The sequence below is a fragment of the Martes martes genome, assembly GCF_963455335.1.
Source record: "Martes martes genome assembly, chromosome: 11".
Classification (NCBI taxonomy): domain Eukaryota; kingdom Metazoa; phylum Chordata; class Mammalia; order Carnivora; family Mustelidae; genus Martes; species Martes martes.
In genome coordinates this window covers 1,717,763-1,740,317 of record NC_137899.1, presented here as the reverse complement: position 1 = coordinate 1,740,317, position 22,555 = coordinate 1,717,763, and the positions used below count along the sequence as shown (strand labels likewise).

General features: G+C 62.1%; 1 protein-coding gene across 1 annotated transcript in view; it reads right to left on the bottom strand.

The window, feature by feature from the left end:
- ADCY1 (adenylate cyclase 1) overlaps window positions 1-22,555 on the bottom strand; it is a gene marked incomplete at both ends in the record, with an annotated part of 85,847 nt that overhangs the window by 27,295 nt on the left and 35,997 nt on the right. Inside the window, 6 exons of the mRNA XM_080819098.1 lie at window positions 2,345-2,500; window positions 3,463-3,604; window positions 5,638-5,796; window positions 9,771-9,898; window positions 18,308-18,419; window positions 22,370-22,488. Coding sequence (XP_080675224.1) covers window positions 2,345-2,500; window positions 3,463-3,604; window positions 5,638-5,796; window positions 9,771-9,898; window positions 18,308-18,419; window positions 22,370-22,488 — 816 coding nt within the window. The remainder of the gene's footprint in view (window positions 1-2,344; window positions 2,501-3,462; window positions 3,605-5,637; window positions 5,797-9,770; window positions 9,899-18,307; window positions 18,420-22,369; window positions 22,489-22,555) is intronic.

Here is a 22,555-nt window from a genome sequence, read left to right as displayed (position 1 = left end):
GTTCGGGGTGTCAGGGGCTGGGCTAGGATCAGGATGCAGGAGACGGGAGGAAACCCGGCATGGCTCTGTGCTCCCAGGAGGGGCAGGAGGAGCAGGATGGTGGGGGGGGGGGCGAGGAATCCAGCAGCAACTGCAGACAACACAGAGGGAAGGAGCTGCACACACACATGTGCATGCATGCACACACACCCATACACTCAGGCACACGTGTGTGCACAGACGTGTGCACTCATACATGCACACGCATACATGCATGCACATATCCACTCGGGCACACGTGTGCACACACACAATCACATGTGCACACACATACACACACACCACATGCATACACAGGCACACGTGCGTGCAGGCACACGTGCACCCTCATGCTCGCACACATGCACACACCCACACACAGGCACACATGTGCATGCACACTCATACATACATACATACACACATTCATGTGGACACTTGCACACACTCATGCATGCACACTCACACATGCTTGTGTGCGTGCACACTCGTGTACAGGCATTCATACATGTACACACATGCATTCACGCACTCATCACACAGGCACATGTGCGTGCATGCATGCATGCACGTGTGCACTCATGCATGCACACACCCATACACGCAGGCACACGTGTGAGTGCATGCACACTCATGTGTGTGCACACTCATACATGCACACACTCCTGTGGACACTTCCATGCACACTCATGCATGCACACACACATGTGTGTGCATGCACTCGTGTGTGCACACTGATACATGCATGTGCACGTGAGCACACTCACATGTGCTCACATGTGCACACTCATGCATACATCAGTGTCCACATCAGCACACACTTGCATGGACATACGCATGCACACTCACACGTGCGTGCGTGTGCAGAATTCATACACACGTGCAGGCGTGCACACTCGTGTGCACACATGATGTATGCACACAGATGTGTGCATGTGCGTACGCCCAAGTATGTACACTCGTACACGTGCACGCACACATGTGCATGCATGCACACACACTTTCAAATGCACAGGAAGCTGGTAAGAAAGGGAAGTCACTAGAGGACATCCAGATGTGGGAACCCAGGTTGGGCAGGTGGCTGATGTACCACTGCCATCTGAGACCCGGGGAGCTTGGAGAGCCCGTCATCCCTCACGAGCCAGCCACAGCGACACAGGGCGAGAGCAGGGCAGGCAGTGAGGTCAAAGCTCTAAGACGGCCCACCTCCAGTGGCCCCATCACAAACACCAATGAGGGGAGCCCTCGCATGGGGGACACTCTTAGACCCGGGTCTGCACCAAGGAGACCCCCAGGAACACATCTGCACACGTCTGCCCGCCTGGACTTCCAAAATCCACCGAGCACGAGGCCCCTGGGTACCCGGCCGAGGGGAAGGCCAATCTCGATAGAACCCACGTCAGCGCAGCTCTTCAAGAATTTCCAGCAAAATTCTCGCAAATGTGAGCTCACAGTCAAAACCACAAAAAACCGATGCGGCAAGAACCCCCAGGAGTGTGAGGCAGAATCTCGCTTCTTCCTGAAAAACCCCAGAATTCCACCCCCAGGGATGGAATTTCATGTCACCGCACAAAATCCGGGACGGCAGGGAAAACAGGAGCAGGTGGAGAGCGGCGCGGTCTCGGGAAACGGACATGGGTCACGGCCGGAGCCACACTGGGCTGGGGGGCCCAGGACCCGAGGACGCAAAAGGGAAAGGGGCGGCACTCCAGGCTTCTCCCGGACTCCTGGGATGCAACCCCTGCCCCAGGTGACGAGGGTCTCTGCCCCTTGAGACACAAGACCCACATAGATGAAGTGGACCCTGGGACCCACACGGAGCAGCACTGGCCCCCCAAACCCAGCAGAAGACCAGAGACGGCTATGACCAACCCGAGAGGAAAGGGGGAAAATCCTGGCACCCAGGCCACGAGGCAGGCACCCCCAGGGGAGGCCACCTTCCATGGACTGGGCGACTCTGAACACGAAGAGAGGGAGCAGGTGCACAGCAGAAGACCCGGCGGTGGGGGCGGCCGGAGACAAGCCTGCCCGATGGTGCCCGGGCTCACAGGCCCTCTCCAAGGCTCCAGACCTCACGGCAGAGCATCTGACCAGCATGGATGACCTCAGGGACAGCTGCTTGGGGTCCACGTACGCGTTTACCCACAGACACATGGAAGGCCAAATTGCAAAAAAAAAAAAAAAAAAAAAAAAGCAAGACGATAGAAAGATTTTTCTAGGAAAACACAAGCAGCCTGGCTTTGAACAGCATTTACACTTTGGAAAGTACATGGGGCCAGGCGGCCCTGGGCGGGGAGGTCCCCACAGGGGCGGGAGGCCCCCCTACCTTGTCGTCGTCCTCGCAGGTCATGACGTTGGAGAAGGGGATCTCCGCCTTGAACATCTTCCGACAGTGCATGAGCTGCACCAGCAGGTAACACACGGTCTTGAACTTCATCCTCTTGGCGGGCTTGATGTCGGACAGGATCAGCCCTGGAAATATCTGTGCCGGCAGCCGGCACGCAGACACCGGTCAGCAGACCCACGCTGTGCCCCGTGCCCCCCGACTGGGAGCGGGAACCTGATGGGGACAGGGAGGTCACACGGGGACCGTGTGCTCAAGGACAAACAGAAGCGGATGGAACCGGCCAGCCGGGCCCACGGCACACGGCTCTCGGCTACACCCAGGGCCTCTGAAAACCAGAGCAAGGCCTCGGTCCTCCAGTGGAGCTGTGGGAAGGTTTGGGGCCAGGCCGCGGGGGGACCCCGGAAGCCGGACGTCACAGGCCGGGCCAGCAGCCGGCTGAGGACCACCACCCACTCACCTCCGGGTTCCCTGCCCCTCAGACCCACCCTCCACACCCACATGGGTGACTCCTGCCATCCTAGGGCCCAGCACCAACGCCTCACCCGGCCCTCCTCCACACCGCCAACACCTGCCATACGCTCCTTCCCCTTCCTCCGGAGTGAGCTCACTGAGCCCAGCCTGTCCTGGCCCGGAGCCCCCCACAGCCACGGTCCCCAGGGCACAAGGGATAGCACAGCCCTGATCCATGGACACAGGAGAGCAAAGCTTGAAGCTCTCCCTCCTATCCCACCTGCTTATGTCCTGAAGGAGTACTGAGGCCATCTGTGCCCTGAGCCCCTCCCCTGTGCCCTCCATCACTACCCTGAACTCTGGAGGGACTAGCCAGCCCCCCCCCCATCATGTCCAGGTCGGTTTCCTTACACACAGCGACCTCGAGTGCCCCACACGACGGTCACAGGCCCCCTGTGTGCCCACACCCCTCTGCTCGGTGCACCCCCATCCCCGACCTGTTTTGCAAGAGCGGGATAAGGGCCCAGGGAGATGAGGGGAGAGGGAGGATGCAGGACGGCTGAGTGCCTGAGCAGACCCTGGGCCCCGACTGGGGGTCCGGGAGCTCGCGCCGGCCCAGGCCCAGGCGAGCGGGTCCCGGAGCCCACCTTCCGCCGGTGCGACGGCACGATGAAGAAGGTCTCGATGTTGTGAGCCTTCAGGAAACTGTTCCTCTCGTGCCCGTGCCCCGGCTCCACCTCATAGTCCCCGTTCAAGCAAGCCAGGGTCGTCTTCGTGATGTGGACCTTCCTGCAAAACAGCAGCACAGCCGTGCCCGGGGCCTGCGGCGGCGGCGGCCACGTCCCTCCCCACAGGCAGGACCGGGAGGGGCGCTCCCCGGGTCACCGGGCAGCACGGGTCACCTGGGAAGAAGAGGGGAGGGCCCAGCAAGGGGGGTGTTGGGGGGGGGCTCGGAGCCTGTACGGGCAGCGGAGGGGCCCAGCATCAGCAGGAGCAGGAGGCAGAAGGGAGGCAGTGGGGGAGGGGAGAGGATACCACGCTGCCCCTCCCCCGCACGAGGTGGGACGGCCCTCGTGCTCACCCCAGTGTGTTTCCGGGTGACCGAAGGAGAAACCCTCAGCCGGCATCTCCTGAACTCAGCCACAAGCCCGAGAGCCACAGTGGCCCCCGGGACCCCGCAGCTCTGGCTCCTCCCAGACACCTGAGCATGGGGACCTCGGGGCCCAAAGCCACGGCCCACAGCGAGCAAAGCAGCTCCTGCGAGCCCAGAGTCCCCACACCACTGTGTCCCCTCCATTTCCCGCAGGGAAAACCGGGCACCGGAGCACAAGAGCCCCTGCCACCAGCCTCCGGGCTCTGGGACACGGTCACTGCCAGCCTGGCCCTGAACTGCAAGGGGACACCCAGCACCGAGGACATCTGCAAGGAGGTGCACAGGCGTCTGCTCCTGCGCTCAGCGTCCTCCACCCGCAACGGGCATGGGAGGCGCGCCCAGCCGCGGAGTCACAGAACTGTCAGCAGACAGCGTTCCAGGCTCGGGGACGGAGCAGGGGTCTCGGGTGTAAGCACACGGTGGGAACGGATGCCACCGCGGGTTCCAGCCGAGGCGCGGCCTGGACAGTCAACCCCGGGAGCCCCTTCCCTGGACAGACGGGGAAGAGAGGCCCCACGTCCACTGCCTCTCAGTCCTGTGGGACTGGAGGCCCAGCTATGCGTGTGACAGTCCCAGCTGGCAGGGGAAGGGGACGCAGGTCTGGAGCTGGGGGGGGTGGGGGCTGCAGGTGATGCCCGCCGTGGCTCCCCGGGACCCCTGGAGCAGGCAGAGTTTGCTCAGGACCCAGGTCCTCTGCTCTGTGGCAGCCTGGCCCGTGCACCCGGCACACGAGTTTGGGGAAGTCATGGCAGTACGAGGCCACACGGCGGGGTGTGTGAGACCTTCCGTTGCGCCCCAGCCTGGCCTTGGTCCCTCCAGGCAGACTGCTCAGGGAATCGAGCCTCGAGGAGAGCCCAGGAACCAAGCTGCAGGGATCCCAGCACGAAACCGGGAGTGGGGAGTCACAGGGTGATGAATTCCATCCTTCCATCCGTCCGTCTGTCCATCCACCCATCGGAGTCTGGCCACGTTCTCTGGATGCCCAGTGGCAGACGGTGGGTGTTTGCAGAATGGACGGGTGGAGGAGGACAGACGGCGTGTGGGAGGGACAGGTCTGTCGGTGGTTGTGAGTGTCCAGAGGTCAGGTGCCCAGAGACAGCCAGGCCCACAGAGGACAGTGGCACGATCTCTGAGCCCACCTTGAAAGGCGTCAGTGTCGGGACAGATGCTGCCTGTCTCAGCCACGTCCCCCACGGGCCGTCCAGGAGGGAAAGGGAAGGAAGCATCCCAGGGACGCCCGGCCTCTGGGGCAGGCAGGGGGCGGGCAGTGGGGGATGGAAGGGACAGAGCCGGGGGCATCCCTGCAGGCGCACATGTAACAGACGCACCACACAGGCCACCACGGGGGCGAGCGCCGCTGACGCTCAGCGCTGAGCATCCCGGAGCCCTTCTCCTGCGGCCCCATTCCACTCCTGGCCACCCGGGAGCACCTGGCCTTGGCTCTGGGGACTGTCTGAAGGAAGACGAGAACAGAGGAGCATGGCACGGACCACGTGGAAATGCACCCAGCCTTCCCCGGGGAAGCACAGAGCAGAGGGAAGCGACAGCACGGGGTGGTCCGACCACCGGGCCTCCTCTCCATCCCCGCCGGCTTCCCGTGGAGCCCAGGGATCCGGGGGCCCCGTGCAGGCCCCTCCGGCCCAGAGTGCACCACCTCGCCCCGACTCACCCGGGCAGGCCGGCGGCCTCCATGACATTGGCCAGGGTCACGTCATTGGACCACACGTCATACTGCCACTTGCGCAGGCCGAGGACCCCACAGAGTACCCGGCCAGTGTGCAGCCCCACACGCATGTTCAGATCCACCTCCGTGGCCTCGGCCACCGACCTGCAACAGACACGTCATGGGTGTGGGGCTGGGCCCTCATCCACACCCGTGAGCTCGCCCATGCAGGGGAGCCTGGGGAGGCGGGAGCACGGGACCACGATCCCCGAGCATGGCCCCAGGTGGGCAGGGCTGCTCCAGGCCAGAACCCCCAGCTCCCCGGCCCCCGGGCATCTCACGGTGTGCCCATGCCATCCCTTGTCCCTCCCCACCCACAGCGGCCCCCATGGGACCTGAACTGAGACCTCCAATCTGCTCTGTATCCCCCTGACCCGGTCAGGAGCTCGTGCCTGCTCGCTGCCCAGAGGCCCAGACGACCGCCAGCAGCATCCGGGGAACGGCCAGGGTCTGACCCCAAGCTCCAGACCTGACCCTCGAGTAGACTTTATGGGATGAGAAGTGTGTGGATGTCGAAATCAGGCGGCAGGCCCAGGCGGGGAGGTCACCCCCCAGCTGGGGCACACAGGCCAGCGTGAGTCCCTGCGGCACCCGGGGACACTGCCCGCTGCAGGCAGCTCTGTACGAGCGGTCATGTGGGGGTGTCCAAGGGGTACCACGCACGCCTTCCCCAGCTCTAGGACTCGCCGCCACGGTCAGAGGCACACAACGCACCACGTCAGACCAAAGGAGACATGCGGTGGCCGGGCCAGGCCCTCCGATGCCGTCTTCCTGTGTTTTCCACTCTCCCCCCAGGGGGCAGAAGTTATGTTATTACGGAAGACACTAAAGCATGCTGTCCAGGAAGCAGCATGGTGGGCTCCAAGGGACAGGAGTGCAACGAGGCCTCGTGGGAGGGAGCGCTGCGCCGTGGGACAGTGGCCTGTCCACAGGGGGCCCCGTGGCAGGTGTGCCCAATGGGCCTCCCCCGTCCATGGCAAAGCCCAACCAGAAAGGGCCAGGAGGCTGAGCCAGGGCCTGGGACACGGGGGCCCCGCGGTTAGGAGGTTTGTCATGAGGGGGAAGAGAGACCAAGAAACACTGGACACACAGGGACGGCCCACCGGACAACCTGCCCTCTGTCCCCTCCCAGCATAAGATGCCCTGCAGCCCCGCCACGTGCAGAAGCCCCACCCCCCACCCCACCCAGGATAGCAGCAAGCCCAGGAGCTCAATGACAAATCTCCCTCCTATTCCAAGACCTGGCGCTGATGTGTGTTCACCTGCCTTGTTCCTAATACAATACGGCCCAGCTGAGATGCCGCCTCCAGGAAGCCCTCCCGGATCCTCGCCCCATCCCTGAGGCCCCATCGCTGGTAAGGGTTCAACAGGGTCCGTCAGAGACTGCTCCCGGACACACCCTGGCCACCAGGCAGGCTGGCGGCCCAAATGACCAGAGACGAGCGGATGCCCGCGTCCCTTAAAACATCTTAATTAGAAACTTTAAAAGAAGACAAGGGGCTTCAATGATGAAATAAAGACCATGGGGTCTTCTGTCCGGAACACACAGATAGGACATGGACACGGGGCCTGGCGAGGAGGCCATCCAGAGGCTTTGGCTCTCAGAACCTCAAATGGGCAAAGGTGGCCGCTCCGCGTGGGGAGCACACGTGAGCAGGGTGGCCCCTGATTTCTAGGGACGTCCCAGCCAACCCCTGCCCTCTCCGGGTCTCTGTTTCCCTGTGTGCGATCCAGGGCAGGCTGAACGAGCACCAGCAGGCCCTGACAGCAGCCCAGCTACCCTGGCGCCTCCAGGATCAAGGCCACAGCGCCCACGAGCCGCTAACCCGCTCCAGCAGACACAGGTTCAGAAACACCGGGAGAGGGTCCGCGGGGAGCCTGGACCGCAGGGACTGGAGCGCTTCCCGTCGGGTCCAGGGTCCCCGGTGCGCGTCCGGAAGTCCGCGAGTCAGGGGTTTACAGCAACGTTTACTCGGGGGTCTGACAGTGGACGTGTCCTTGACACCTACCGAATTTTGTGCATATAAAATGCATTTTCTCTCAATTTTAACTTTACTCAGTCATCGGTCAACCTCTAGTGAGGGATGCAGAAACAAACACAATAGGGTTAAAATTTTGGAATTTTTTTTTTGAAATTTGCAAAGGAAAGGAACACAAGGAAACGTGAGCAAGAAAACAGGAAATGGTGTTTCTGCTCATTTTACAGCATTTCCACCACGGCAACCAGGAAGGGGCAAAGGGCACGGGGACCCAATCCTGCCGCCCGCACACCCTCACCTCTTCCAGAAGGTTCTGCCTCACATCTGGATCCTGGTACCAGAAGGTGCACAGTTACCCGGACGCTCACGTCGCAGTAAACCGTCCACCAGGGACGGTCTCATCGAGACACGTGTGCCACGAACAGAGGAGACGGGAGAGGGGCCTCCAGAGCCACGGAGACGGCCTCCCACCCTGGGCCACCCCTGCTCCGGCCGGCTGCGTCGGGGTCTGCCAGCGGCCATGGCGGCCACGCCAGCTCAAGGGTAGGTCCTGGAGGGCAGAGCCCACGCCGTCTTCTTCCCCTGATCCAGCGCCGCAAACCAAGACACCCGGCCTCGCCCTGCACACCAGCCTGGTGCGCAAGTCTGACACTTTGCAGCCGGAGGGCCCGTGCGGAGGAGCTGCCCACAGGCTTCCCGGGGAGTGCGGGCATCCGAGCGACGGAGGCTGGGCGCCTGCTGGGAGAGCCGTAGCCCCGCAAGCTGCCCCCGCTGCCTGGGTGGGAGCCCTAGGCCTTCACCTCCACACCGGTGCCTGGTGTGGTCCTCAACACAGAAACTCAAACCTTCCCAACACTCGCCAGACCGGCAACATGGGCTCCACCCCTCTCCAGCCTCGGGAGAGGACAGCATGCAGTCAGGGGGCGGGGCCTGAACGCACCTGCCCTCCAGGAGATCCCTCCCCTCCCTGTTACCATCCTGGGCGCTGCCCCATCCAGCGGCAGGAGACGCCCGCCCCTCGCAACCCGTCCTGAGCGCACACGTGGGAGGACTGTCATGTTTGCACAGTGAGCAACCCTACTGGATGTGCGGCTGGTGAGCGTCACCCTGGGGCGGAACGAGCAGCGTCCCCCGATCCTGAGCTCCCCGGAACCGCACACGGGGTCTGCATGAACTGGCCCCAACCACGCCCCTGCTTTGGAGCCCCTGTCCACCCAGAGGACCCCCCAGCTGCAGCAGACCGCTTGCGTCCCTGGGCCGTCTTCCCAACGCCAGCACTGGGCATCTGTCTCTCTACCACAGATCTGCTGCCACTGGCACGGGGATCCCCTCCTGGACGCTCGTGGATGCCCCCACACCTGCCCTGCAGGGCCCATCTGTGAGGTCAGCCCCGCCAAGCCTCCTGGTTTGCATTTCTCTCTCTGTTCTTCCGTGTTTCCAGTACAACCGTGCGGCCACCACTTCCCGGCTCCGGATGTGGTCACTTACACCGGTCCCTATTAACCTCATCCCCCTGGAGCGCACCCACTGCTCCACACTGCTCAGATGGGTGGTCCGTCCGCCAGCTCAGACTCCCAGCCCCATGCCTTCCCTGGACCGATAGAGGGTCCCTAACTCTTCATCCCGCTCCGACAGGACAGGGCTGGCTTGAAAGGTCCGGCCGGCCCGCAGGGCTCCCAGTGCTCCCAGGCCCCTGCTCCCTCAGAGCCCCCTCGGCAGAGAGCCCCCGCACACCCCTGTGCATGAAGACGAGCACGTGCAGCTCCGTTCAGTGGGACTTGGCTGGACTGGAGCCAAGACCTCCCCGCTGACTCCCTGGGTGTCCTGTCTGGCTAAGCGCTGAAGCTGGTACCTTCCTGCACCCCGATGCATCCCGGACCACGCCCCGGATGGCCGTGGACGAGGACACGTCCCAGAAAACGGCAGAGGGGAGGTCTTGGGGCACCCAGCTCAGGCGGGAGCTCCCCCACCCCGCCTCACTGTGCAGCCTGGCTCTCTGCGGCCAGGGCATCGCCAGCCCCTCGCGACAGACCGGCCGGCACAGCTCAGGCCCGCGGGGCCCGTGGGGGCGGAGGGGGGCGGGTCCCCGCGCGCACTCACGTGATGGTGTCGATCATGTCCAGCCCCATCTCCACGCAGCAGTGGGCGTGGTCGGTCTTGGGCTGGGTGAGGCCCGACACACAGTAGTAGCAGTCCCCGAGGATCTTGATGCGGCGGCAGTGGTTCTCCTGGGGCCGAGAGGACAGAGCGCACGTTAGTGACGCGCCTGGGGCCTGGGCACGCCGGCACACAGGCCTGTTCCCACACAGGGGTCCACCCCGCCCGTCCCTCACCCACCTGGCCAAACCCGCACCCCGTTCAAGGTTGGGAAGCTGCCTCAAGTCAGAGCCAGCTGCTTTCCTGGGGATGTTCTCTCCCCGGGTGCCCAGCACAGCACCCCTCCCGGCCTCCGGCTCTGACGGCCTCGTGATGGACACTGTGCATCACACCAGACCCCTCACACACACACACCAGCCCCCGTCGAGCAGGTACACGCCCCCGAGTGTCCCTGAGGGGGAGGTCCAAGGGACATGCAGGCAGCTGTCACAAAAGAATCACCTGCCAGGGCCCCGAGCCCCAAGGGGACTGCCAGGGCCTGCACCCTGACCTCGCCACCCACAGGGACACCCAGAACGTCCCCCACGGCATTTATCCAACACTGAGAGCGTTGTGCCCACTTCGGTCCTGCTGGGGAGGGGCTTTCCGGCGCCTCCCATGGGCCAGCCCATCAGTCTCGGCCGTGATTATGACTGTGACTGCGGTTTCACATCTCGGATGCCCCTGGAAAGCTCCCGTTCACATCCCCAAAATAACGGACGGCCTCACAAAACTCCTTCCCATGAGTGGGTCCTGTCCGTGGACGTCCACCACGACGTACAGCGGAGACGCTCTACGAAACGCACTAACGCACAGAAAAGTGACAGCAAATCCACTGCCGTCCACACAGCAAATTCCATGAAAACACAGGACGTTTCCCAGAACGAACACACACATTGAGAAGCGTGGCTTCTCTCCACGTTGCGGGGGTCCCGTGGGCCCTGGGCCCATGGGCGTCTGCGAGGGGCTGGCCTCGCGCCAGCATGTCCCGGGTGAGGAGCACCTCACAGGTCCCAAGATGTCCTGCACGCCCAGAGCCCCACGGCTCCCGCTCTGAGAGCACGTCCCGGCGTCCCACAGGAAGGCCAAGCTGGGGGCGACCTGTCCCATTGATGACGTCAGGAAGCCCAGAAGCAAATGGCCAGTGGCAGACGTCCCCACTGCAGAGCCGAGGCCTGGGCCCTGGGAGTCAGCCCCCCTGGCTGGGGGCTGGCCATGCTCCCTAAGCCTCCAGGCCAGCGGGCAACACTGGAGCTGGACCCTGGAACCCACTGTCCCCATCGTCCCTGTCCCCAACCGTCAGAGCAGGCCAGCAACAAGGAGCTCCTCTCCCACCCTCCCTGGCCACCGGCCCAGGGCCCAGGCGTGACACCAGGAGCCGCTGCCAAGCCTCAGCCCGTTCCTGGCTGTCGGAACGTCCTCCTAGTGATCAGTCTGAGGTTACAGGCGCCCCCCCCCCCGCCCCGCCGGCCACCGAAGAGCCCATGGAGGGGACGGCACTATTCTTGCTGACAATTTCGGGAGGGGCACCCATCCCCGGAGCTGGTACCTCAAGAGTGACATGTGCCCATCAGCCCCTGCATGGGGCGTCCCTGTGCCCCCCACCCCGAGGCCTCCTGCCCTTCTCTGCGTGTCCTGTGTCTGGACGGGCATGTGCGTGTGAGCTGCGTGAAGGTGGGGAGGTGCCCGCGGGGAGCCCCGAGTGTGACCATTACTGCTCTGCGTGGCCGATCCCCACGTGAGGGCACGGGGGCAAAGCCACTTAGCAGGGAGCGTCCAGGGGCCGCGGTCCCCTGATTGCAGCCTGTCAGCGGCAGACGTGACCTTGGTGACCGTCCCCCAACACAAAACCTCGGCCCCTCCTTGCCAGCCGCTGCAGGGCCGGGCCAGGACGCAGCCCCCAGCAGACGGGGGCAGTAAGTGGCTGACGTTTCGTCTTGTCCTTCTCTTGTCCGATGTCCTGGCTGTCGTTGGCCAGCTTGAGAGACCAAAGAGGTGTTTTCATTGACCTTGGTGTGTTTTGATTTAAAATCTTCCCCAGGGTTCCTGGAGCTGAGCCCAAACCTTTACAACGATAGGACAGCTGTTCCCGAGACCTCTGTCCTCCACATCCGGACTGTCCCTCCCCCCAGGCCAGGGGACGGAGTGGCCGGCGGAACCCAGATGGCTGTAGGGGGACCCAGGTGGGAAGGCCTCACGCTGAGCCTGCCGGGTGGGGACTGCAGGCTCGTGGACAAGCTCTGACCGGCCGGCCCTGTCACGCGGGCAGGTGGGGGGCCTCGGAGGGCAGGGACCCTACGACGTAAGCAGCGGCGATCGCTGGGAGGGGGCACACAACGCCGTTCGCTTCCACTTCCGTTCCACTTACGGCATCTGCTCTGTTTGTCTGCGCGGGCCCCTGGGTGAGATGAGGGCCTGCTGTCCCAGATCCTCCGCCCGCCAGGAGGGACTGTCTAGGAGCAGACGTCTGTCCTGCTGTGGGGCCATCTCACAGCCCCAGACGGGCCCCTCACGGCACCTCCTGGCAGCAGACGGTCACTCGTGTGCACCTGCTCCTGGTGCCTGGGGCGGAGAGAGCGCCCGAAGGACAGCCCCGCGTGCAGCACGATGTCTGACCACACGGGCAGGGCAGTCCTCCCTCGCGCCCCTGGTCTCGGGTCTGCACTGAGGAACCGAGCCATGCAAACAGTTTACACACTTTTTAAAATGACGTTGAGGAGCACCTGGGTGGCTCAATCATTTGAGCGTCTGACTCCTGATTTCAGCTCCGGTCGTGATCTCGGGGCCGTGAGTTCAAGCCCCACATTGGGCTCTGTGCTTCCTGGGGGGTCTGCTGGGAGCTCTCTCTCCCTCTGCGTCTCTCTCAAATACCCAAATAAATCTCCTTATAAAAAAAATTAAGTTGCAAACAGCGATGCCCAGAAACCAAAATGAAACAAGCCTAAGGTGACCGCGTCCGAATGTGGCCGCGCAGATCGTTCCAGGGGACGCAACAGCGTGTCCAGTGGGATGTCGGCCAAGGACAAAACAAAGAAACAGCTGGCGGAGGCCTAAACCACACGTGGCGGCCTCGTTGCGGGTGTTGGCGCTGACGACCTTCTTCTGACCCAATGGTATACAAACCCACAAAACAAGCCAACAGCCTCACCGTTAGCAGGCTTCCAGCCTCGAGGGAATGGAGACACGGGATCAAAAATCGAAGGAGTGAAGTTATTCAGTGAGTTGGAAACACCCACACAAACTCAGAATTTGGTGTTATTTTTCAAAAAAAGATGCCCAACCCCGTGCCCTGAGATGCCGAGTACCGGCAGGCAAACTCTCCACGCTGGGAGGAAGCCGGGTTCCCGGAGAAGCCGCGTCTGTGTGGCGCTGTCCCTGGACACGGGTTGGGGACAGTCCTGCCCGAGGGAGACCAGAGGCGCCAGGACGGGCCCCCACAGGTGGGAGGCGTGAGCATGAGCAGCAGGAAATGGACGGAATGGTGCACGCACACCCAGCGCACAGACCCCAGTAACACCCGGAACGGAGGACCAGGGGGAAAAGCCTCCCCGCTCGCCCCTGGTGGGTTCTAGGGCGCAGGTCCCTCATCTGGAAAATGGACCCGTGCCGCAAGCCAAGCGTGTACGGTTTTGGAGGATCACCCATCAGTGGACGTGGGAACATTCTATTTAGAGAATCACGAGCTAACAAGAGCGGGAAAAATGACAGGAAACACACACCCCAGTGAATTGCCAAACGGCCCGCCTTCGGGGCACCTGCCCCAGCACCCGGTGTGACGTGACGGGAAGCAGGTGGCAGGGGGGTCACACACGTGGGAGCCACGGGAACCACGAGCCATGCTGCACCTGGCCGGGAGCTGGCGATGGGCACACAGGGGGAGTGGGGAGACCACTGGAGCTTCTGGGCGGTTCCCCAACACACAGGAAAAACCCGGGGAGCTGAGCCCCAGCACTGGTGGCCTGCGGGCTCAGGGGAGGTGACAGGAGGGGGCCGCCCCCAAGGGTCCGATGTGCGTGTTCCCATTTTCCGCTGTCTGTGTCCTGACGGGCATCAGGGGACCTTGCTGACTTAGGTCCCACTTGTTCCAACTCCACCAACCCTGGGGGTCTGGAGCCCACAGCCCCATGTCCTCTCTGCACCCCCACCCCCAGCCGCGACCCCACTCCATCACCCAGGCTGGACTGCCAGGACAGGGGACACTTGGAGCCCAGGGTCCACATCCCCTCATCTGCCTCACCTCTTCCTCCATGGAAACCCCGAGCGAGCCCCGGCCATGCTCCCCAGCCCCTCAGCCTCCCGCACACTCTGCCGTGCCCGTCCTCTGGGACTAAGGGGCTGTGACACATGGCACCGGCTCTGTGCCAGGGGTCAGTGCCCTCCACAAATTACACCCAGACACGTACGCCGCCCGGAACAAGGTTGCTGAGGGGAGGACGCCCCGATTCCCGCTGCTGCTTCCGCCTCCCAGGGACCTCGCAGGAGGCACGGGGCGGCCGCCGGCAGGCAGGGCGAGGGCGAGTCTCTACGGGCGGCCTCCCAGAAACGACAGGCTCCTCGGAAATCCAGACACCTACTGGTTTTTCAGAAAACGATGTTGATTTCCTGCTCATTAAGAAATAAAGAAAGGCGGCCTCATCCCAAGCAATGCAGGAAGCTCCGAAAAGTAAAACTCGGGGCGCACGACTCTGCGGGAATCACAGTCCTTCTGGGACTGTGCCTCCAGCCCTCCCCCGATGGCACGCACCGATGCGTGCACCCGCGTTCTGAAGGGGGGGTTGCGCCCCTCGGGCCATCCCGCACCCACGCCGACCACTTCACGTCCGCCTCGGGGTCAGCCCGAGCGAAGCATGGATGACACGCGCACTGCGTCCTCCTCCCAGCTGGTCCCAGTCCTGACCACACTCAGCTCAGCTCCAGCCTCCCTCCTGCACTGGACGTTCCAGCCAGAGCCCCTCGCTCCCCCGTCGGTCTGCCACGTGCAAGCCCGATGGCGAGTGCACTGCACGTCTGCGGAAAGAGCGCCACCCAGCATGACCCCCAGCCCGCGGGCGGGCACGCTCCAGGCACGCGGCACCGACAGCTCGGAGCGGCTCCCGGGACGAGGACGGCGGGGCAGGGAGGGATGGCGGGCCATCGGGCCATCGGGCCTCTCCCGTTTCTTGGGCCGGGAAGCCAAGGCGCGAGACGCGAGGGTCCCACTGAGTCCCTGCAGCTGTCCTGCGGGTCCCGGCCTCTGGCTCAAGCCCAAGGGAAGCCCGAGGAGGAGGAGGAACGGCACGGGAAGGACGGACGTGAACACACACCCCGCGAGCTCCGCCCTCGGACTGGCTTCCACGGGAACACTCCGAGAGACCAGAGAGCCAACGCCCTCACGGACACGGGTCACAGCAGTCAAGGGCGAGGCCCAGCAGGAAAACCCGAGAGCTTCCTCCCAAAATGGCAGAACCACAAACCGACCGAGGCGGGACCACAAACCGACCGAGGCGGGACCCCAAACCGCGGGAAGGAAACCACGCGGAGGCACGTCCAAATCAAATCGCTTAAAGCCACCGGGGAAGAGAAAATCTTGCAAACGGTCAGAGAAAAGACATCCTCCGCGTGTGTCGTCTGGGGTACCAGAGCACCGTGCTTGGCGAGAGCACAGCAGAGCCAACGCCTGTCGGCCACGTCCTGCACCAGTGACAAGAAATTCCACACATGAGGACAAAACGAAGAGTTTTCTCAGAAACACGGACACCGAGAGGACTCGTGGCCAGCCCACGCCCTGTTTTCGGCAGCAGAACCGCGTGGAGACGCGCCCGCCGATCCCACGCGGCCGAGGGGGCGGAGCGAACCCCCATGACCTTGCCCTTGTGCCTTCTCGCGTCCAAGGGGAACAAGCAAAACGGTAACAACACAGAACGAGGTTTATGACAAAACACAACATGCACAACGTCACAAGGGCCAAGCAGGCGGGCGTGCCCCGTGAGTCTCGCAGACGGGGTCGAGGGCTCTGCCGCAGACCCCCGGGCGGTCCCCGCGGTTACGGCGCCAACGCGTCGGCCGCCACGGGCACAAGGGCCACGTCACAGAACACAGAGACCCGCAAGAAAAGTAAAACAACAACAAGGAACGGAGGAGATGAACCACGGCGGGCTGCGCAGCCCGGCAAACGCGGACTGGCGGATTCCAGGTAGAAAAGGCCAACCCAGCTCTTCAAAAAGACACAAACCGTTGATGGGGGGCTGTGGGAAAGGATGAAAAAGACACGCCTCCTGACAATAATCAAAGGGAAGCAGGACCGGACAAAATTAGGTTCCAGGTAAAGAGGAACATTTCTTTTCAGGATCTCATTTATTTGAGAGCGAGCGTGAGTGTGAGCGCACAAGCAGGAGGGAGGGGCACCGGGAAGAACAGACTCTTCCCTGAGCCCGGAGCCGATGGGGGGCTCGATCCCAGGACCCTGAGATTGTGACCTGAGCCAAGGGCAGACGCTTCACCAACTGAGCTCCCCAGGTGTCCCAAGAGGGTCATTTCTTAAAAAAGAATTAATGAGGGGCACCTGGGTGGCACAGTCGGTTGAGTGCCCGACGTTAGATTTCGGCTCGGGTGGTGATCTCAGGATCCTGGGATCCAGCCCCTCGTCCAGCTCCAAGCGCAGCGGGAGTCTGTTACGATTCTGTCTCTCTCTCCCTCTGCCCCTCCCCCCCAAAAAAGACAGAGTTAATCCATCGAGAGGACCTAAGAACCCTAAATGTTTAGGAATCAAACAGCAGAGCTTGAGAACACAGGCAGCAAAGCGGGCAGGACGGAAGGGGATGCAGACAGAGCAGAGCCCTCGCTCGGTACCTGAGAAAACGAGTAGCCAGGACGTGAGTAGAGACGCAGAGTGAGAACACGAGCTGAGGGAGCGTCTACAGGCCCCACTGTCCTGGGGGCAGGGGCAGGGGCCATTGTAAAGACCAGAGTGGGGTGGTGACCGTCCCCTGGGGTCAGCAGGGGGCGAGGGGGGCAGCCGGGAGGGTGGCACTGCTCATCACCGAGTCACCAAGCAAACACGTCCCCACTGCGGCCAGGATGCAGACCTCTGGTCGCTGGAAAGACAGACAGGGACAGTGGGGGTAGGGCACAGCCTTCCACCAGCGGCAGGTGCTCCGACAGCCCGGTGGCCACAGAAGCCTCATCCAGAAGCTTCCTCGGGAGGGCAGGAGGCAGGTGCGGCCCAGGAAAGCTCAGAGCAGCAGCAAGAGAGCCCCGGGCCACCGGGCACCCGGGCATCAGACGAAACACACACTCCAACCCACACACAGGAGGTGCTGAGCTCCCGCGTGCCAGCGAGCCGCACACGCCACACGGGACACGCTCACACTCCTCACTCCTGCATGTACTTCCCCAAAACCACAGGTGTCAGGTAGGGAAAAGGCATCGGCGACCTTTTGTGTGGGCGGAGCCCCAGCAGCTCCCAGGGCACAAGCCCAGCATCCCAACCCCTGAGCACAGGCCGCTAGGACTCCGGGGACAGGCGGCTCCACGCCCAGCGGACGACCTCACGGCCAGAAGCAGCGCCCGCCCGCGGTGCCGAGCTGCCTCCTACCGTCATCCTCGGTTAAGAGGAAGCAGCCTCCCACCAACGGGGTCCCACGGAGCACGGGCCCGGGACCTCGCCGGCGTGCCCCAGGAGGAAGGGTTCTAGCGCGACCCATCTGGACATCACAGCTGGACGTCTCTGACCCGTGCCGCCCCTCAAGGAAACGGCGGGGAGGAGGCGGGGGCCAGCGTCCAGGTCCTGCGTGCCGTTCGCCCCCGACACCGAGCGTTCTCCCCCCTGCGCTCAGTGCCAAGACTGCGGCCAGCGTGACGATGTCGCTCCATGCTTTCTAGCAAGCCCTTTAACAGTGACCTTCCCTGAGAAGAGTCCTGACTCTGAGCCGAGTTTCCCCTCCCCTACAACTACCTGCTCGGGACCCCTCTGCATCCACCTCCAGGGAGGCTGGCTGGGCAGGTGGGCGTGGCTCTATGGCCCTGGGTCCCCCCAGTCCTTACAGGACAGGGATGGGGTCAAGGTCCAAGGAACACCAGGCGGTCAGCTGCCTCCACACCAAAAGCCCAGGCTGGGCTGGTTAGCGAGGCCTGGGCTTGACTTCTGCAGGGCTGAACGTGACCTGTCCCAGGAAGGTCTCAGCACGCCAGCACTCTCCTGCCACAGGCGGCGGGGGGGGGGGGGGGGTCCTGTCATCATCACACGTCACCAGCTGACCACAGACGTGACCTTCAAGGCAGGGCAGCCTGCGCAGGGCCTCACGACCCAGCCAGCGTCTTCCAGCTCGGATCCAGCTAGAGGCACTCGGGGTACGTGAGGGCGAGCACTATCTTTTGTGCAAAGGAATTTCAGGTGGCCGGGCGGGGGCTGTGGTGCCCTGGAGCCCACCAGGCACAGCTGGCTAGGGGCCCCCGGCCGCTCCAGGACCCACGCTTACGGGGGCGGTGCTTATGGGGGCCACGCTTACGGGGGCCCCGCTTACCGTGGCCAGTTCGTCGAACTTGCCGAAGAGCTCGTTGAGGAGTTTCACCAGCTCCTGGGCCGTGCACTGCGACGCCAGGCCCGTGAAGCCCACAATGTCCGCAAAGAGGATGCTGCAAGGAAAAGGAGCCAGGCTGCCTCCCCGACAGGCACATGGGGGCCCAGAGCCGCGCGGAGGGCTGCCCTCACGAGCCCCCAACATGAACCTGCTTACTCCTCAGGGCAGGCTGGAAGGGAAGCGTCTGTGCCCCCGTTATAGACACGGCTGGGGACGCGGGGAACGCCTGCGCAGCCACAGGGCTCCTGCTGATCCCCCGGGACACGGGCGGGGCACACTCCACGGCCACCAGACCTGCCCCCAGCCCAAGAAGGCCAGTGACCAGCAGCCAGTGAGCACAGGGCATGTGCCTATAGGCTGCGAGTGGGCCTCCTCGCCATTCTCCCTCCTGCCGGCTGACAAGGCGACAGAGCCCCGGTACTGTCAGCCCCGCTGTGGAGCCCCGGCTGGGGTGTGCATCGGGACAGGGCCTCACCCTGCGGGATAGAAGCCTGGTGTGGGGCGTCCGTTTCCTACAGAGTGGGGTGGGTCGAAACAACAGGGCCCGCCCCCTGCCCCCCACCGCACAGCCTCCCTCCGCCTCACACAGCACAGCGGTGCCCTCGCTGTGATTCTGCCCGGTACAGAATTCCACCCTCGAACGTGCCACCCCAGCCCCTGCTTCCCCCCCTCCCTGTGAAAAATCACACATTGGTCTTGTGGGCGGTCACCTGCCTGTGACACGCCTTCTCTCCCGTTTTGCTCCTGGTGTCTGGCCCTTAGGGCTCGATTATGACGTGTCTAGTGGTGTCCTCGTTGTGTGTGCCCTAACCGAGCTTCTTCAATGGGTAGGTGAGTGCCTTCCATCAAACCTGAGACATTTTGAGCCATGTTCTTTTTCAAATATTCTTTCTGCCCCTTCCCCCTCCCCCGGGACTCATCACGGGTGTGCTGTTGGGACTGGCCAGTGTCCCTGGAGTCTCTGAGCCTCTGTTCTCTATCACCCTTTGTTCACTCCGTTCATCAGGTTCCACGATCGCAACTGTCTGCCTTCAAATTCGCCAATTCTTTCTTCAACGTGTTCACATCTGCTCAATGTGGAACCCCCTTCCCTACCCCGCAGTGACCTTCTCATTTTAAATATTGTATTTTTCAAAGTCAGAATTTCTGGAAGTCTTTCTCACGTTCTCCTTTATTTGGACACATTTTGTTCTTTGAATGTATGTAAAACAGGTGATTTAGGGGCCCCTGGGTGGCTCAGTCAATTAAACATCTGCCTTCAGCTCTGGTCATAGTCTCAGGGTCCTGGGATGCAGCCCCATGTCTGGCTCCCTGCTCAGCGGGGAGTCAGCGTCTCCCTCTCCTTTTGCCCCTCCCCCACTCATGCGCGCTCTCGCTCTCTCTCAAATAAAAACTTTTTAAAAAATGGGGGATCAGTTCTGTCTAGAAGTCCAATGTGCGGGCTTCCTCTAGGACAGCTTCTACGGATTGCTTTTTTCATTCCTGTGTGAGCCATACATGTGTGTTTTTTGCATATTGCACATGTTTTTATGGAAAACTGAATAGTATAATGTGGCAAGTCTGAAAATGAGAACACCCCCCACCCTCAGGACTGGGGTTGTTCTTGTTGCTGTTTACGTTGTTACCTGTTCAGTGACTTTTTGGTGCTGTTGTTCATGACTTTTCTAACAAATTCTCATGTGAGGCCATTAAAATCTCTGGTTGGTTAGCCTAACGGTCAGTTAATGACTAGACAGAAATTTTCTCACATGCCTGCAGCCAGTAAGTCTCTCAGTCTTTGATGATGGGCACGTAGCCAGGCAGATTCCAGCTCTGTCTGAGTCTGCTCTTCCTGGTTGCACACAGCCTCAAGGTCAGCCTCAAGACCTCAAGGACAGCCCAGAGTCCTCGTGGTCCTTCCTGAGCATGCACACAGCCCTACCCTTGGGCGTGACCTTCTGATTCCCAGAAACATTCGCAGAGCCTTTCAAAGCCCCTGACAGACATCTCGTTCCCCAGTTTTAAGTTTTTAGTGCCCTGCTGCTGGCCTCGGCTGCTCTCACTGCCTGTGACAGCTATGATGTTAAAACAATTGTCACTGATTGTTTTTAACAAATGTCCCAAGGCAAAAGCTGTTCACACTGAGTGTGGAGTCAGGTCAAATAAAGACAAGCCTTGAGCAAGGTTTTCCAGGGAATTCCCAGACAGTCAAATAAGGACAGTTCTCTGAGAATTTGTCAAAGCCCTAACCCCATTCTGTCCCCTCAGGTGGCTGTCAGTGGACGGGTTTTCACTGTGATTGCTGCGGGTGGTTTTCAAAGCCATCGCAGAGCTAAAAACAGCGAACAGGGTAAGTGAGAACTCTACAAAGCTGTTTTTACCAAGATTTAGCTGTTTCTCTTAAATACCCATTCCTGGATTCCTCAGGCTTTGGCTCATTTCCGGTGCTCTGACAACGTGGACTCTGACAGTTTTTGTCAGTACTGTCAAGGCTTCTATGGAGGAGAGGATTTGCAGACGTCCTTACTCCACTGTTCCTGAAGGCATCAGCCTATTAGTTGTGAGTGGAGTACTGACTTGGGACTTTAATCCTGGTGCAGTGGGGAACCAGTGAGGGACGCTAACAAGGATGGTGAGGAGGACAGTGAGATGTTCACATCTGGGCTGGAGGAAGGCACCTCTCACCCTGTGCGAGGGTGGCCAGGGGAGCCAGGCTGGAGCTCGTGCCGTCAAGGACAGGGACCCAGTCTCGGCTTCCTCTCTTATCTCAGAGCTGTCACACGTGCACCTGCTGGGAATGTGGCACCCCCCCAGGGGATGTGGGTGGAGGGAAATGGTGATTTTGCACAAAGGGGGTTGTTGTCCTAGGCCAGAAAAGAGGAAGAGAAAGGCACATGGGCTCTGAGCACCAGACTCACCCCCTACCTGCCGCCCCAGGAGGTCCTTGACGTGTTATGCCTCCCCTGCTGTGTGCAGATGCTCTATGCCCCTCCCTCAGGCCCTCCCTGGATTGTTCTGGTGGTCTGATCTCAGCAGGGGGCTGGGTCACTGTGCCCTGTCCTTACCCACCAAGGAGAGAAAGGGGATGTAGGGGAAGTCTAGGTGGATGTCAGTGCCTTTGGGGACTCAGTCCACAGCACTCAACACAAACAGGAGGGTTTTACTGTGGTGTCTGCAGGGCCGCGGGGCAGCCCCCAGCACCTGCCTGAGTGACAACTATGCAAAGTGCCACACTCGGCCAGTGTAAACGCTCTCCCAGGGAAGCCACGATGGAATGCAACACAGTTATTTTTAGTTGGGTCTCTAAAGACAAGCACACAAACACCAGAGTGGGTCTGGGGCCCAAGGCCGTTTCCTTACCTGTAAAATAGGAACAATCCCTACCTCCCGGGGCCGCCGGGAGAGGCAGAGCGTGGGCAAGAGGAGGCCTACCCCAGGCCCCGGGGGCCAAGCAGAAGAACGCTCAGCTGTCACCCCGACGTGGGCCAAGTCCCAGCCCAAATCCCGCCACCCAAACCAGCTCAGGGCCAGAGTGCCCACCCTCTCCACTCTCGAGCCCACGCGGGAACCAGGAGGTGAGGAGTAGGGGGACAGAGCGGCTGTGACACTGTCAGCCAAGTGTCCTCCTGGCCCGCCCTCCGTGGGACCTGCTTCCCCGCCGGCAGGTGCTCACCTGGGCCTCCCGACCCACACCTGGCCCCTCCTCCCCTCAAACGGGGGACCCTCCACCCCTATTGGCCCACGGCCTCCCACCTCTGCCATCACCTGAACCCCCACACTTACCCCTCACCTCCTTCCCCCACTCCACCCCCACCATCACCTCCCGTCTCCGTCTCCATCACCTTCTCTACCTCCCTCAGCACCCCATATCCATCACCTCCGCTTCCCTCACTTCCCACCGTCCCCTCGCCCTCACCTTCTCCATCAACGCCCATCCCTGCACTCTCCTCCTCCTCCTCCTCCTCCCACATCACCCTCACTGGAGCTCCCCAAGGCCCACCGCCGCCAGGCCGGCGCCGGCCCTACCTCACATTGTCGTGCCGCTGGATGTAGATCTTGTGGAAAATCCTCTCCGGGGGCTTCAGGAAGTCCTCCTTCATCTCCATGGCAACATTCCGGGGCAGAAGACTCATAAGCAGCCGCTCCTGGACAGGAGAGAGAGGCCCGTGGGACACAGCGGGGGCCTCCCCGCCAGTCCTCAATCACCCCGAG